At 45.3% G+C, this 13,821-nt stretch overlaps 1 protein-coding gene across 1 annotated transcript in view; it reads right to left on the bottom strand.

The window, feature by feature from the left end:
• Window positions 1-2,319: 2,319 nt before the first annotated feature.
• The window catches only part of PPP1R16A (protein phosphatase 1 regulatory subunit 16A), a 91,734-nt gene continuing 80,232 nt past the window's right edge, over window positions 2,320-13,821 (bottom strand). Inside the window, exons 8-10 of the mRNA XM_063450932.1 lie at window positions 5,548-5,677; window positions 5,298-5,463; window positions 2,320-2,936 (exon numbers count right to left, since the gene is read on the bottom strand). Of these exons, the coding sequence (XP_063307002.1) occupies window positions 2,481-2,936; window positions 5,298-5,463; window positions 5,548-5,677 (752 nt within the window). The 3' untranslated portion in view covers window positions 2,320-2,480. The remainder of the gene's footprint in view (window positions 2,937-5,297; window positions 5,464-5,547; window positions 5,678-13,821) is intronic.

Genomic DNA, 13,821 nt, shown 5'->3' with positions numbered 1-13,821 from the left:
TCTAAGGACCGGTATAGGGGCTCTCTCTATCTGTCTTAGTAGTTCTGATGATTTTCATGCTGCGTATTGGGTATTATTACAGTACCGCTCCATGTAATGTCGGGAAACGGCGCTGTACCCCTCTGTGTAATGTCGTGATATGGCGCTGTACCACTCCGAGTAATGTCGTGATATGGCGCTGTACCGCTCCGGGTAATGTCGTGATATGGCGCTTTACCTCTCCGTGTAATGTCGTGATACGGCGCTGTACCGCTCCGGGTAATGTCGTGATACAACGTGCTCCGTGTAATATCGGGATACAACGTGCTCTGTGTAATATCGGGATACAGTGCCCTCTGTGTAATATCGGGATACAGTGCCCTCTGTGTAATATCAGGATACAGTGCCCTCTGTGTAATATCAGGATACAGTGCCCTCTGTGTAATATCAGGATACAGAGCGCTCCGTGTAAGTCTGTAACATTGCATTTTTTTTTTTTTTTTTTTTTACAAAGAGGTTGATTGCTGGTAAATTAAATAAGGATGCTGAGCAGGTAATTTGCATAAAAATAAACTATTTAGTAACAGGAGGGCAATTCCAATAATTCCACATTTAATATGATACAAGCGCTAGAAACGCTCATTACTAAACGTGTGTAACCACTGGACAACTTCACATGGGCGGCTAAATCCAAAAATAGCTCTGCATAAAATCACCCCAAAATATAAACATACATCACCCACAAAGAAGGGTGCAGGTGATGCGTAGGCACAGGAAGGTGTCATTCTAACATACTGCTCTGTGAGACATTTACATGGGACTCGCATACCTGAAACAGAACAAAACATAGTGCAATCAAAGCAACAGTTTAAATATAAAAATAGATCTAATCATCATCTGATAAATGGTCCGGTAAATACAGACTTCCAATCGTTTAACATCACATATTGATTAACTGATGAAATAAATGAAATGTGCTTAAAAGGTTTCCATTTGGGCAGATGGGAGTCATCAATACGTTAATGGAAATGTGGCAGGCCAGGAGTCAAAGGGCGCGGGACAGGCCAGGCGTCAGAGGGTGCGGGACAGGCCAGGCGTCAGAGGGTGCGGGACGGGCCAGGCGTCAGAGGGTGCGGGACGGGCCAGGCGTCAGAGGGTGCGGGACGGGCCAGGCGTCAGAGGGCGCGGGACGGGCCAGGAGTCAGAGGGCGCGGGACGGGCCAGGAGTCAGAGGGCGCGGGAGGGGACAAGTTAGAGGTTGGGACAGTCTATAGGTTATGGGAAAAGTGGGAGCTAATGAACATGGTGTAGGCAGGAATTACTGCCCGTAGAACAGGCTGGTGTTGCTGGTGTTACTGGGGAACAGGCTGGTGTTGCTGGTGTTACTGGGGAACAGGCTGGTGTTGCTGGTGTTACTGGGTAACAGGCTGGTGTTGCTGGTGTTACTGGGTAACAGGCTGATGTTGCTGGTGTTACTGGGGAACAGGCTGGGGTTGCTGGTGTTACTGGGGAACAGGCTGGGGTTGCTGGTGTTACTGGGGAACAGGCTGGGGTTGCTGGTGTTACTGGGTAACAGGCTGGGGTTGCTGGTGTTACTGGGTAACAGGCTGGGGTTGCTGGTGTTACTGGGTAACAGGCTGGGGTTGCTGGTGTTACTGGGTAACAGGCTGGGGTTGCTGGTGTTACTGGGTAACAGGCTGGGGTTGCTGGTGTTACTGGGGAACAGGCTGGGGTTGCTCGGGTGGGACAGGCTAAGGTTAATCTCTATAGTACAGGGCTGGGTTGACTAGGGGTGGGATGACGGGCTTGGATTAATCGGGGTGGGACGGGCCAGGCTTTCTTGGGGTGGGATAGGAATGAAAACTCATGTCAGTAGTTATTCGTGGTATTTGCTGGTGTAATGAGGTATCTGGAATGAAAGTTATTTTCAAAGTGAGCATCGATTTGCTCACTGCTGGTGATAGTCTGGAAAATGGAAATACAAAGTCATTTATAAAAAGTATCAAACACTATAAGATCATATATCTCCATCCATATACAGCTACACATTAGAAGCAGACTGTGCTGCAGGCCAGGGAATGAAGACGAGGGGCCACGTGTCTAAAATGTGTTGACTATGACATGGGGGTTCCTGAGCTATTGTGTTCCCTTCCTGCGGAGTGCGTGTGTGAATATTGCAGCTTTATTTTTATCAACTTTACAGATTGTCAGTTTAAATACATTCACATCAATCCCTGCACAATCCCATTCTAACACACAGGGCATTCACCAACACAAATATCCCTGATTGTGGAATCGATTTGTAACTTCCTGAGAGTCAGCGTCGGGAGTACACACAGGAAGTCTGTTTACTCTGACACCCAACGTGCCATATTGTGAAATCCAAGGAGAAGGAAATGCTGTGTCCAGATCTGAACTACCCCCATGGAATCGAAAGAGACCCCCCTCCCCAAACCGCAGTAGTTTGGGCCACTGTTAAAATAGCACACTGCATGGGAGAGTCACATAACCCCACAGCAGGGCCGCTTTTCGGCTGGAGTGGTGTCCTCAGCGGGTGCTATGAGCTTCAGTAACGGGGGCTCACCACTGGCTGATGTGTAATATACAGAATTGTGCGATTCCAGCTCGGCAGAATCCTCTCTCAGGGATTCAGCTGCAGAGAGTGGAGGAGGTGCGTGTCGGAGCTTGGCCGCTGCTCTTTGGCGTTTAAGCTCTGCTAATGTATGGTGGCTTCGCTCATTGCTTAAGTCTGGATACATCTCGGACTGGGTGGCCAGTTGGTAAGACACGCTGCGGTCAAGGCGCTTGGAGAAAGTGTGTTTTGGGCCAGAACGCACACTACCGTTCCTCTGTGACAGTGGTGGGTTAGAGGTGGTTTCTGTTGAACTGTGCACAGATTGCCCTGCACCTTCCTCGGCAGGCCCAGGGTTCGGGAGCTCAGTCTCGGTCTCTGGTTTCTGTGAAAAAATAAAGAAGGAAAATGCTTTGTTTCCCATTCTCCTGGTTGTGATCATAGCAGATATTGTATTATCTACATTTACCGCGTGTTAATAGAGCTGGGTACAAGCCTGGCACTGCAAGTGTTATTAGAGCTGGGTACCAGCCTGAAACTGCAAGGGTTCATAAAGGCAGGTAGAAGCCTGGCACTACAAGTGTTAATAGAGTGGGGTAGAAGCCTGACACTGGAAGTGTTAATAGAGCCGCTTACGAGCCTGGTACTACATGTGTTAATAGAGTTGGATACAAGCCTGGCATAACATTCAGAACTACATGCGGTAGCCTTTCAATGAGGCAGCCTATAAAAAGTGTGTAAAAAATCAAACTGGTCTCTGTGAATAAGTGGTATACATATAACAACACTTATATCCCACAGTAAGTTAGAATTGTACACAGAAAATAGTAAAAAAAAATAGTAAAAAAAACTTGCTTAAGAGTCCATAAAGTCTTATAAGGGAGTCTTGAAGGGGTTAATCTTGTGTTGTAGTAGGAGATACACTGTAGCTTTTTTCGTAGATAATACCTTCAAAAGATACAAAAGAAGGCTTGCATAGTGTAAAACCGTATTTAATAAGTACAAAGATACCCTTCCCCCAAATAGGAACCCTTACGTTAGCAAGTGGTGATACTTGTTTAAAGATATCACAAATACACATTGTATAGTCAGAGGCTGTGCAGCCGTTTTACCGTCCGCTGCTCTCAGCAGTATTCAAAGTTCCCGCCCGATCTCAGCGCTGATACGGTGGGGTTTAGCCTGCAGGATAGGAGCATTAGCGTGTAGTCGATTCTAAGCCGGCTGTGGACATCAGACCTCTGCACCCGATAGCACTTCAACGCGTTTCGCCCGCTTTGCCGGGCTTTTTCAAGATAGTGTATCGGCTGGATAGAACATCTTTAAATACATTTCCATCTGATCAATTAATAGTAAACTGCTGATCGTCTCATAGTCTTAAACGCATAAAATACAGAAGATAAGGGGAATACTGCCCTTCTTTAGCATAAAAACATATAGCATACAAATGTCTAATATAAACAAAAAATGGAAAAAACATTTTGGAGAAAACATTGTAGTACATAAGCTGTATTAATGCAGAATAAATTAGAATGCATTGTAAAACAGGAGGTAGGTAGTATGTTCAGTATATATATTGTGCAATTAACTAAAATAACTTCTAAACTTCCCTCATTCATTTTCCATATATTGTTTATATTAGACATTTGTATGCTATATGTTTTTATGCTAAAGAAGGGCAGTATTCCCCTTATCTTCTGTATTTTATGCGTTTAAGACTATGAGACGATCAGCAGTTTACTATTAATTGATCAGATGGAAATGTATTTAAAGATGTTCTATCCAGCCGATGCACTATCTTGAAAAAGCCCGGCAAAGCGGGCGAAACGCGTTGAAGTGCTATCGGGTGCAGAGGTCTGATGTCCACAGCCGGCTTAGAATCGACTACACGCTAATGCTCCTATCCTGCAGGCTAAACCCCACCGTATCAGCGCTGAGATCGGGCGGGAACTTTGAATACTGCTGAGAGCAGCGGACGGTAAAACGGCTGCACAGCCTCTGACTATACAATGTGTATTTGTGATATCTTTAAACAAGTATCACCACTTGCTAACGTAAGGGTTCCTATTTGGGGGAAGGGTATCTTTGTACTTATTAAATACGGTTTTACACTATGCAAGCCTTCTTTTGTATCTTTTGAAGGTATTATCTACGAAAAAAGCTACAGTGTATCTCCTACTACAACACAAGATTAACCCCTTCAAGACTCCCTTATAAGACTTTATGGACTCTTAAGCAAGTTTTTTTTACTATTTTTTTTTACTATTTTCTGTGTACAATTCTAACTTACTGTGGGATATAAGTGTTGTTATATGTATACCACTTATTCACAGAGACCAGTTTGATTTTTTACACACTTTTTATAGGCTGCCTCATTGAAAGGCTACCGCATGTAGCGCTGACATTTTTTATTCATATATTTAGGGCACAATCTTTAAGGAGTTTTGCTTTATGTCCAGCTGCTAGACTATATATAATATATTTTTATTTTATTTTTTATTTTATTTTATTTTATCTACATTTATATTTACTGTTTAAGAGTGCGCTCTCCTGTATTTTACAGTTTATAACATTCAGAACGCAGACAAACAAACCTGGCACAAAGTGTTTAAACTGCCTTGGACAAGCCTGGCATAGTTGCCATTAAAATCGCAGATGGACATGCTGGCACATTCACTGAGCAGGAGTAGAGCACTCACTCCATGAAACACGTGCTGCGATAATCCTACAAACTGAGAACAGTACTCACCAGCTGCTGTTGGATCTCTGCATTGGTCGCCTTATCCTCATCCTCGTCCTGGACCTCTGTCTCACTCTCGCGGGTTCCTCTCTGCTGCCACACCATGGCTTCCTTCTGATGTTCCCTCCGGTACATGTTTGTGCGTTCAGTTACGCTCACCCTGCGCACCACCTTCCTGTATAGGAGAGAGTTAAACACCGTTGTATTTTGGAAGGAAGATGGAGTGATCTCTGTACGAACACACACAACATATTCTCACCCTCGGCTACCGGCGCTGGATGTTCTCCTCTGCAGCGCTGTCTTGTGCTTATCTTGAGATTTCTTGATGGCGTCATGTTTGTGTTTGAGTTCGAGGATTTTCGTACGCACTTCTTCGTCCCCGCAGACATCTAGAGAGAGGGACAACGTGCAGGAAGATGTATTTAGGAATGAGCTGCGTGCCTTACAAGGCAATTTTATGGCCTGGGTATTCTGTGCATGGTGGATGTTATAAAACCTTTGTGTTTATTCTAAGATAGCAATTTAGAATTCTGCAAAGCCGCTATTTTGACCTAATAAGTGCAAATATTTTGCATCCTTGGTCACTTTATATAGTTATATCAACTATTATATATATATATATATATATATATATATATATATATATATATAATTTTTTTTATTATTATTTTTTTAATACTAGTATTATATGCATTTTATCTGCTGTATATTATATGAGCTACCAGTCATATCACAGCGATTTCACAATTGGCAAAATCAAACCCTATCATAAAAATCAAAAGCCATTCAACTTGAACCCACACTCATTCTCTGCTAACACAATCACTTGCTCTCTCTATACTTTGTGTTCTCCTATCCCCCCACTCCCTCTAGATTTTAAGCTTGTGAGCCGAGCTCTCTCTATACCTTGTGTTTCATTGTCCTCCCATTCCCTCTAGAGTGTAAGCTTGTGAGCCAAGCTCTTTCTATACCTTGTGTGGCGGACCACCAGTATATCGCCGCCACGGACTCCCTTTCCCAGTGTGAAGTAGCACTACCAAGTAGTGCAAGTGAGTATAGCTGCTATAGCCTTCCCCCCCATACATTAGTTGAGACTGAATGCTGGGAGTAGATCTGTTTATTTCAGGCAAGCACTCTCAATTTATACACAGACCCCCAGTAGGGGGTCTCCATACAGAAACACAATAAACTTCTCCCTGTGCCTGAGAGATAATTGAGTCAGGAAATTATAACTCAATTATCTCTCAGTTACAGGGAAACATAACAAATATCATACAACACCCCAAAAGTACCCTTAAAATCCAAGAGTCACATCCCCGGATAGCCCTAATCTGAGCACCCAAGTTGGGCAAAAAGCGTTCAGATCGGTTCGGTGGTATGGAATCGCCGCAGGTGTAAAGTTTTGACCGGCCGGCCACGAGGTAGAAGCAAAAAATAGTTTCACGGAAATGGTGGCAACGGCCGGTCTCTGTTCAGGGGTTCCTGTACAAAAACCACACAATATATTCAAATGCTTTCAAGTAGCGAATGCTCCAATCATTTGGTAGTTCCCATCTCCCAAACGCCATTTGTATAGCTGGTCCAGGCACTCGACGACCAGGGACAGCTGCCTGCGTTTGCGAGACAAAATGGCCTTCATCCATTCTGTCAACCACGTGCGTTCTGTCACACAAAATGGCGGCCATCTAGGGGTGCATTCTGTGGCAGAACCACTGCCTATTCGTGGAGTTCTTTCCCTATTGTTTGTGTTCCCTGTCATTTTCGTATACTGTGCCCCCTCCCTGTTCGGGAGAGCTCCCACAAAAGGAACTCATTCGGTTCCTGTCAGGATCGGGACAGGGATCCAACACGCAGAGTACAAACAGTAGCCAGATACGTATACCGGACCTTAGAATGGCCGGACTAACGTAAGTAGTACAGTATAGAATGGTCAAAGACAAGCCGAGGTCGAGGGTAACAGAAGACAGGTAAGCGAGAGACAAGCCGAATCAAGGGTAACAGAGATAAGCAGAGTAAGGTAAACAAGCCGGGTCAAAACCAAAAGGGATAATAGAAAACACAAGCACTGAGTGACTAGAACAAGCTAGAACCACGACAGGGCAATGAGCTAATGAAGGAAGCTCTGTTAAATACCCTGTTCAGAGCAGTAACCACACCTCCGAGACGTCCTGATTGGTCCTGCAGCAATTGACTGACAGGTCGATCCGGGGGAGTGTCCTGATGATGACTTCCTGCCTAGATGGTGTAAAAGGCAGTCACTCCCTCGCGGCCGGCCTTGCATGACCGGATATACCGCAGGGAAGGGAGTCATCAGACCGTCTGAATGGTGGAACAGCTAAGTCTCTACCTCTTTTGGAGGTAGAGACCACAGGTACCCTGACAGTACCCCCCCTCTCAGATACGCCCACCGGGCGGAATGAACCGGGACGAGATGGGAAGCGAGAGTGATACGCCCTGCGGAGACGGGGAGCATGAACATCCTCCTGAGGTACCCAACTCCTCTCCTCAGGACCATATCCCTTCCAATCAACCAGATATTGTACTCTCCCCCGGGAGATTCGAGAATCAATAATAGAGTTGACCTCATACTCCTCCTGACCCTCCACCTGAACGGAGCGAGGAGGGGCTATTGTGGAGGAAAATCTGTTACATATGAGTGGTTTCAGCAATGAAACGTGAAACGAGTTCGGAATGCGTAAGGTATTAGGAAGAGCTAAACGATACGCAACCGGATTGATACGGGTCAGCACCCTGTAGGGTCCAATATACCGAGGAGCGAACTTCATGGAGGGCACTTTTAAACGGATGTTCCTCGTGCTCAGCCATACCCTATCACCTGGAACAAAGACCGGAGCCGCCCTTCTACGTTTATCAGCGTGTTTCTTGACCAACATAGAGTTGTGCACAAGGATTTGTCGAGTTTGATCCCACAACTTTCTCAAATTGGCAACATGAACATCAACCGACGGCACCCCCTGGGAAGGAGAATCCGAAGGAAGAATAGACGGATGAAAACCATAATTCATGAAGAAGGGGCTTGAATGAGTAGAATCGCAAACGAGATTGTTGTGTGCAAACTCCGCCCAAGGAATCAAACCGACCCAATCATCCTGGTGTTCAGAAACAAAGCATCGTAAATATTGTTCAATTTTCTGGTTGGTACGTTCAGCAGCTCCGTTAGACTGAGGATGATAGGCAGAAGAAAAGTTTAATTTAATACCAAGTTGAGAGCAGAAGGACCTCCAAAAGCGGGAAACAAATTGGGAGCCTCTGTCCGATACAATTTGAGAGGGTATCCCATGTAGGCGAAAAATCTCCTTGGCGAATATCTCTGCCAATTCGGGAGAAGACGGAAGTTTAGGCAGGGGAATGAAGTGTGCCATCCTAGTAAACCTGTCAACCACGGTGAGGATAACAGTCTGTCTTTTAGAGATAGGTAGATCGACAATAAAGTCCATGGCCAAACAGGACCATGGTTTCTCTGGAACCTCCAAGGGTTGCAGGAGTCCACATGGAAGCGTATGGGGTTGTTTGGTTTTAGTACAAACTTCACATGCAGCGATGAACTCCTCAACATCCCTCCGTAAAGCAGGCCACCAGAAGTCCTTAGAGATCAACGCGTAAGTCTTGCGAATACCAGGATGTCCCGCCATCTTGCTATTATGTAAACACTGTAAAAGTTCCAGTTGAAGAGCAGGAGGAACGAAATGACGGCCCGCAGTAGTCTGTTTAGGTGCTAGATGTTGCAACTTAATGATCTCGGCCAATAATGGAGAATGAATCCTGAGATTCGTATTAGCAATGATATTGCATTTCGGAACTATAGAAGAATGAACTGGTTCAGGTACAGTAGAAGGTTCATATTGGCGAGATAATGCATCGGCTTTAGAGTTTTTAGAACCAGGTCTGTAAGTCAGTACATAATTGAAGTGAGTCAGGAATAAGGACCAACGAGCTTGTCTAGAGGATAAGCGCTTAGCCTCCCCAATATAGGACAAGCTTTTGTGGTCCGTCAAAATCGTAATAGGGTGTAGGGTCCCCTCCAACAAATGTCTCCACTCCTTTAAGGCTTTAATGACTGCTAACAGTTCCCTTTCCCCGATGTCATATCTGCTCTCAGGCCCAGAAAATTTCTTAGAGAAGAAACCACAAGGGTGTAACGGTTTATCCACCCCTAACCTTTGAGACAGAACAGCCCCAACTGCTGTCTCAGAGGCATCGACCTCGAGCAAGAAAGGCAGAGTCGTATCAGGATGGACTAGAATGGGAGCCGAGGCAAAAAGTTCCTTGAGAGTCTTGAAAGCACCCAGAGCCTCCTTAGACCAGAACTTAGTATCAGCCCCTTGTTTGGTCATATTGGTAATAGGCGCAATGATAGAGGAGTATCCTTTAATGAAGCGCCTATAGTAGTTGGAAAAACCAATAAACCTTTGGATAGCCTTGAGTCCTTTGGGCAAGGGCCAGTCTAAAATAGATTGAAGTTTTACAGGATCCATTTTAAAACCTTCCCCAGAAATCACGTATCCAAGAAAGTCTACCTGAGACTGATCAAAACTGCACTTCTCCAATTTGCAATATAGACCATGTTGCAGCAGCTTGTGTAATACCTTTCTGACCTGTCTATGGTGAGTCTCAATCTCCTTAGAGTGTATTAGTATGTCGTCCAGGTAAACGATAACACAATCATGCTGAAACTCCCTAAGTACCTCATTAATCAAATCTTGAAATACTGCAGGAGCATTGCATAGTCCAAATGGCATCACAGTGTATTCGTAATGGCCATACCGGGTATTGAATGCCGTCATCCACTCGTGACCTTGCTGGATTCTCACCAAATTGTAAGCCCCTCTGAGATCTAACTTGGTGAAGATTTTGGAGCCCTTAAGACGATCAAATAACTCGGTAATCAGTGGGATAGGATAGGCATTTCTGACAGTTATTTTATTCAAGCCTCGGTAATCGATACAAGGTCTCAGCGTGCCATCCTTCTTCTTAATGAAAAAGAACCCAGCCCCGGCCAAGAGAAGAAGACCTCCTGATGAATCCCTTTTCTAAATTCTCCCGAATATACTCCTCTAGAACCGAGTTTTCCTGAACAGACAAAGGATATACATGGCCCCTCGGAGGCATAGTGCCGGGTAGAAGCTTAATCTTACAGTCAAATGACCTGTGTGGAGGCAAAGAATCGGCATTCTTCTTGTCAAACACTGCCCTTAAGTCTAGGTAAAGGTCTGGTATTTGTCTTTCTGTGGACTGAGTAGGATTCTCCGGTATGTTAATATTAGCTAATGGAGAAACCTTGCACAAACACCGATCCTGGCAGCCCTGGCCCCACGAGAGTATCTCTCCTAACTCCCAATCGATAATAGGGTTATGTTTTTTCAACCATGGGTACCCCAGAACTATGGGAACGGAAGGAGACGAAATGAGCAGAAGAGATAAATTCTCCACGTGTAGGATACCAACATTTAAATTAATGGGTATGGTCTCACGAAAGATAACAGGGTCTAGTAGTGGTCTACCATCTATGGCCTCAACGGCCAAAGGTGTCTCCCTTAGCTGGGATGGGAAATTGTTCTTACTAGCAAAGGCTTGGTCGATAAAATTCTCAGCAGCACCGGAATCTATCAATGCCATAGCCTTTACTACTTCCTTCCCCCAAGTTAAGGAAACTGGTAGCAGAAGCCTGTGATCTTTATAATCAGGAGTAGAGGACAAAATAGAAACACCCAAGGCCTGTCCTCTAGAGAGACTTAGGTGCGAGCGTTTCCCGGGCGGTTAGAACAGTTCGAGAGTAAATGACCCTTGGCTCCACAATACATACACAAACCCTCTCTTCTCCTGTGCTGTCTTTCCTCCTCAGAGAGGCGGGTATACCCTATCTGCATAGGTTCAGTAAGCAAAGATATCGTGGAGTCAGGACTTGGAACAGCGGGAGCTAACCTAAAAGAAGGTCTCTGGTTCCTCTCTCGAGTGTTCTGTCTCTCTCTTAGACGTTCATCTATACGAGAGATGAATGAAATTAAATCCTCTAAATTCTCAGGGAGTTCTCTGGTAGCAACCTCATCAAGGATTACATCAGATAGGCCATTCAAAAATACATCCATATACGCCTGCTCATTCCACTTGATTTCTGCCGCCAGAGACCTGAACTCTAGTGCATAATCCACCAGTGTTTGGTTCTCCTGTCTCAGGCGCAACAGTAATCTGGCTGCATTAACCTTTCTACCTGGAGGGTCAAATGTTCTTCTAAAAGCAGCTACAAATGCGTTATAGTTATAAACTAATGGATTATCGTTCTCCCATAGTGGGTTGGCCCATCTCAGAGCTTTCTCAATGAGTAGGGTGATAATAAATCCTACTTTTGCCCTATCTGTAGGATAAGAGCGAGGTTGCAATTCAAAGTGGATACTAATTTGGTTTAAAAAACCACGACACTTCTCAGGAGCCCCACCATAGCGTACTGGGGGGGTAATGTGAGAAGAAGCACCCACTGTGGCTACCTCTAGACCTGAACCGACAGGAGAAACAGGGGTATTACGTATCTCCTCTGGTGGGTTATTGGCACCAGCTAATAGAGCCTGTAGCGCAAGCGCCATCTGATCCATTCTGTGATCCATGGCTTCAAACCTAGGATCAGGAGAAGCAAGCTGTGGCGAAACCAGCTTCGCCACTGTGAACTGGAGAGGCCTGGCTGCTAGCCTCCTGCCCGCTGACTATGGCCCCTGGACATATTGCACTTTAAAGACTATATTTGGGCATGTACTAATTTATATTGCTGCTACTGGCCCTTTAAAATCAGCAATGGACATTTTGGGACTACTGTCCCTTTAAGACTGTGAAGCATATCCTATTGTACTGCCTATATATTGTATATGTATTTATGTATGCAGTTAACCTGGGTTATATATATATATATGCCGCATTCATCTGATTGTTCGGTAGAATCACTCCATTCATTGTATTGAGGAAACTACCGAACAACCAGACCACCCAGGACTAAGTGTGCCTCCAATTACCGTTTGCAACAATGTTGCAAACGGGTAATTGGCAATCATGTAATGTGTTCTGTGTCCTCTGGGTGGCCGCCATTCAGGAAACAACCACGTGGCGGCGGCCATCTTAAACTACCGAACAGCGGTGTTTTGCCGTCGAGTGTCTGGAACTAAAATCGGACACTTGACTAGGCAAACACCGCTGAGACCTCCATACTTCCAGAAATTCGTATGGAAACTACCGAATGACCCGCCGTTCGGTAGAAAGAACCCCACAAACAAGGGAATTCATTCAAACCCTCTCCAGGCTCTATAACACAGGCAATTCGCCTGTTTTCATTCCCTTGTTTGTGACCGACCGCAGGGCCAAAATGCATGGAACTGTTTTCGGATACTTTATCCATGCGGTCGGTCAAATCTTTGGAACTTCATATCTCCCAAACCATTTATCCGAATGGGCTGATTCTTGCATATGTTGTCCCCCTGAATAAGGGCTATCAGGGGATACCTGTTTTGGAGGTGTAGCATATGTATTTGGGGTACATCCAGGAATTGGGGAAAAAGGTGTACGGTATAATTATGTTAAGTGCTAATCTAAGGGGAGGAAATGTGTGGGAGGTACATCCATGTGATTGGTTAAATTCATCCTCCCCCTGGGAGTGTCCTGTATGTACTTGGTTGTAATAAAAGCCAGACTGGGTGTCCCAGTCCACAGTTCCTGCTTAACCCTCAAAATGAAGTGTCGTCTCGTTCTTGGGGGGGATTGGATTGTAAGCTGACTGCCAAGAGTGTAAGCCGATTGTATGCTTTTCTTGTTCAGCTGTTCCAGTTCGGAGTGTTATTTCGTATCCAGCTCGTGAGTTCTGATGTTCTGCAGTAGCTGTGCCTGTCTATGGAAAAGGGGATTATCGCCTAAACGCATTTTTCCCCTTGTATGCTGAAACGGTCCGTTACACAAGCTGACTGTTTGTACTTGCAGGATCCATTGGCCCTGTCGTAATGTCAGGATCGGGACAGGGATCCAACACGCAGAGTACAAACAGTAGCCAGATACGTATACCGGACCTTAGAATGGCCGGACTAACGTAAGTAGTACAGTATAGAATGGTCAAAGACAAGCCGAGGTCGAGGGTAACAGAAGACAGGTAAGCGAGAGACAAGCCGAATCAAGGGTAACAGAGATAAGCAGAGTAAGGTAAACAAGCCGGGTCAAAACCAAAAGGGATAATAGAAAACACAAGCACTGAGTGACTAGAACAAGCTAGAACCACGACAGGGCAATGAGCTAATGAAGGAAGCTCTGTTAAATACCCTGTTCAGAGCAGTAACCACACCTCCGAGACGTCCTGATTGGTCCTGCAGCAATTGACTGACAGGTCGATCCGGGGGAGTGTCCTGATGATGACTTCCTGCCTAGATGGTGTAAAAGGCAGTCACTCCCTCGCGGCCGGCCTTGCATGACCGGATATACCGCAGGGAAGGGAGTCATCAGACCGTCTGAATGGTGGAACAGCTAAGTCTCTACCTCTTTTGGAGGT

This window comes from Pelobates fuscus, chromosome 4 (assembly GCF_036172605.1).
Source record: "Pelobates fuscus isolate aPelFus1 chromosome 4, aPelFus1.pri, whole genome shotgun sequence".
NCBI lineage: Eukaryota > Metazoa > Chordata > Amphibia > Anura > Pelobatidae > Pelobates > Pelobates fuscus.
The sequence above is the reverse complement of the archived record's forward strand: the minus strand, read 5'-3'. Positions and strand labels throughout refer to the sequence as shown.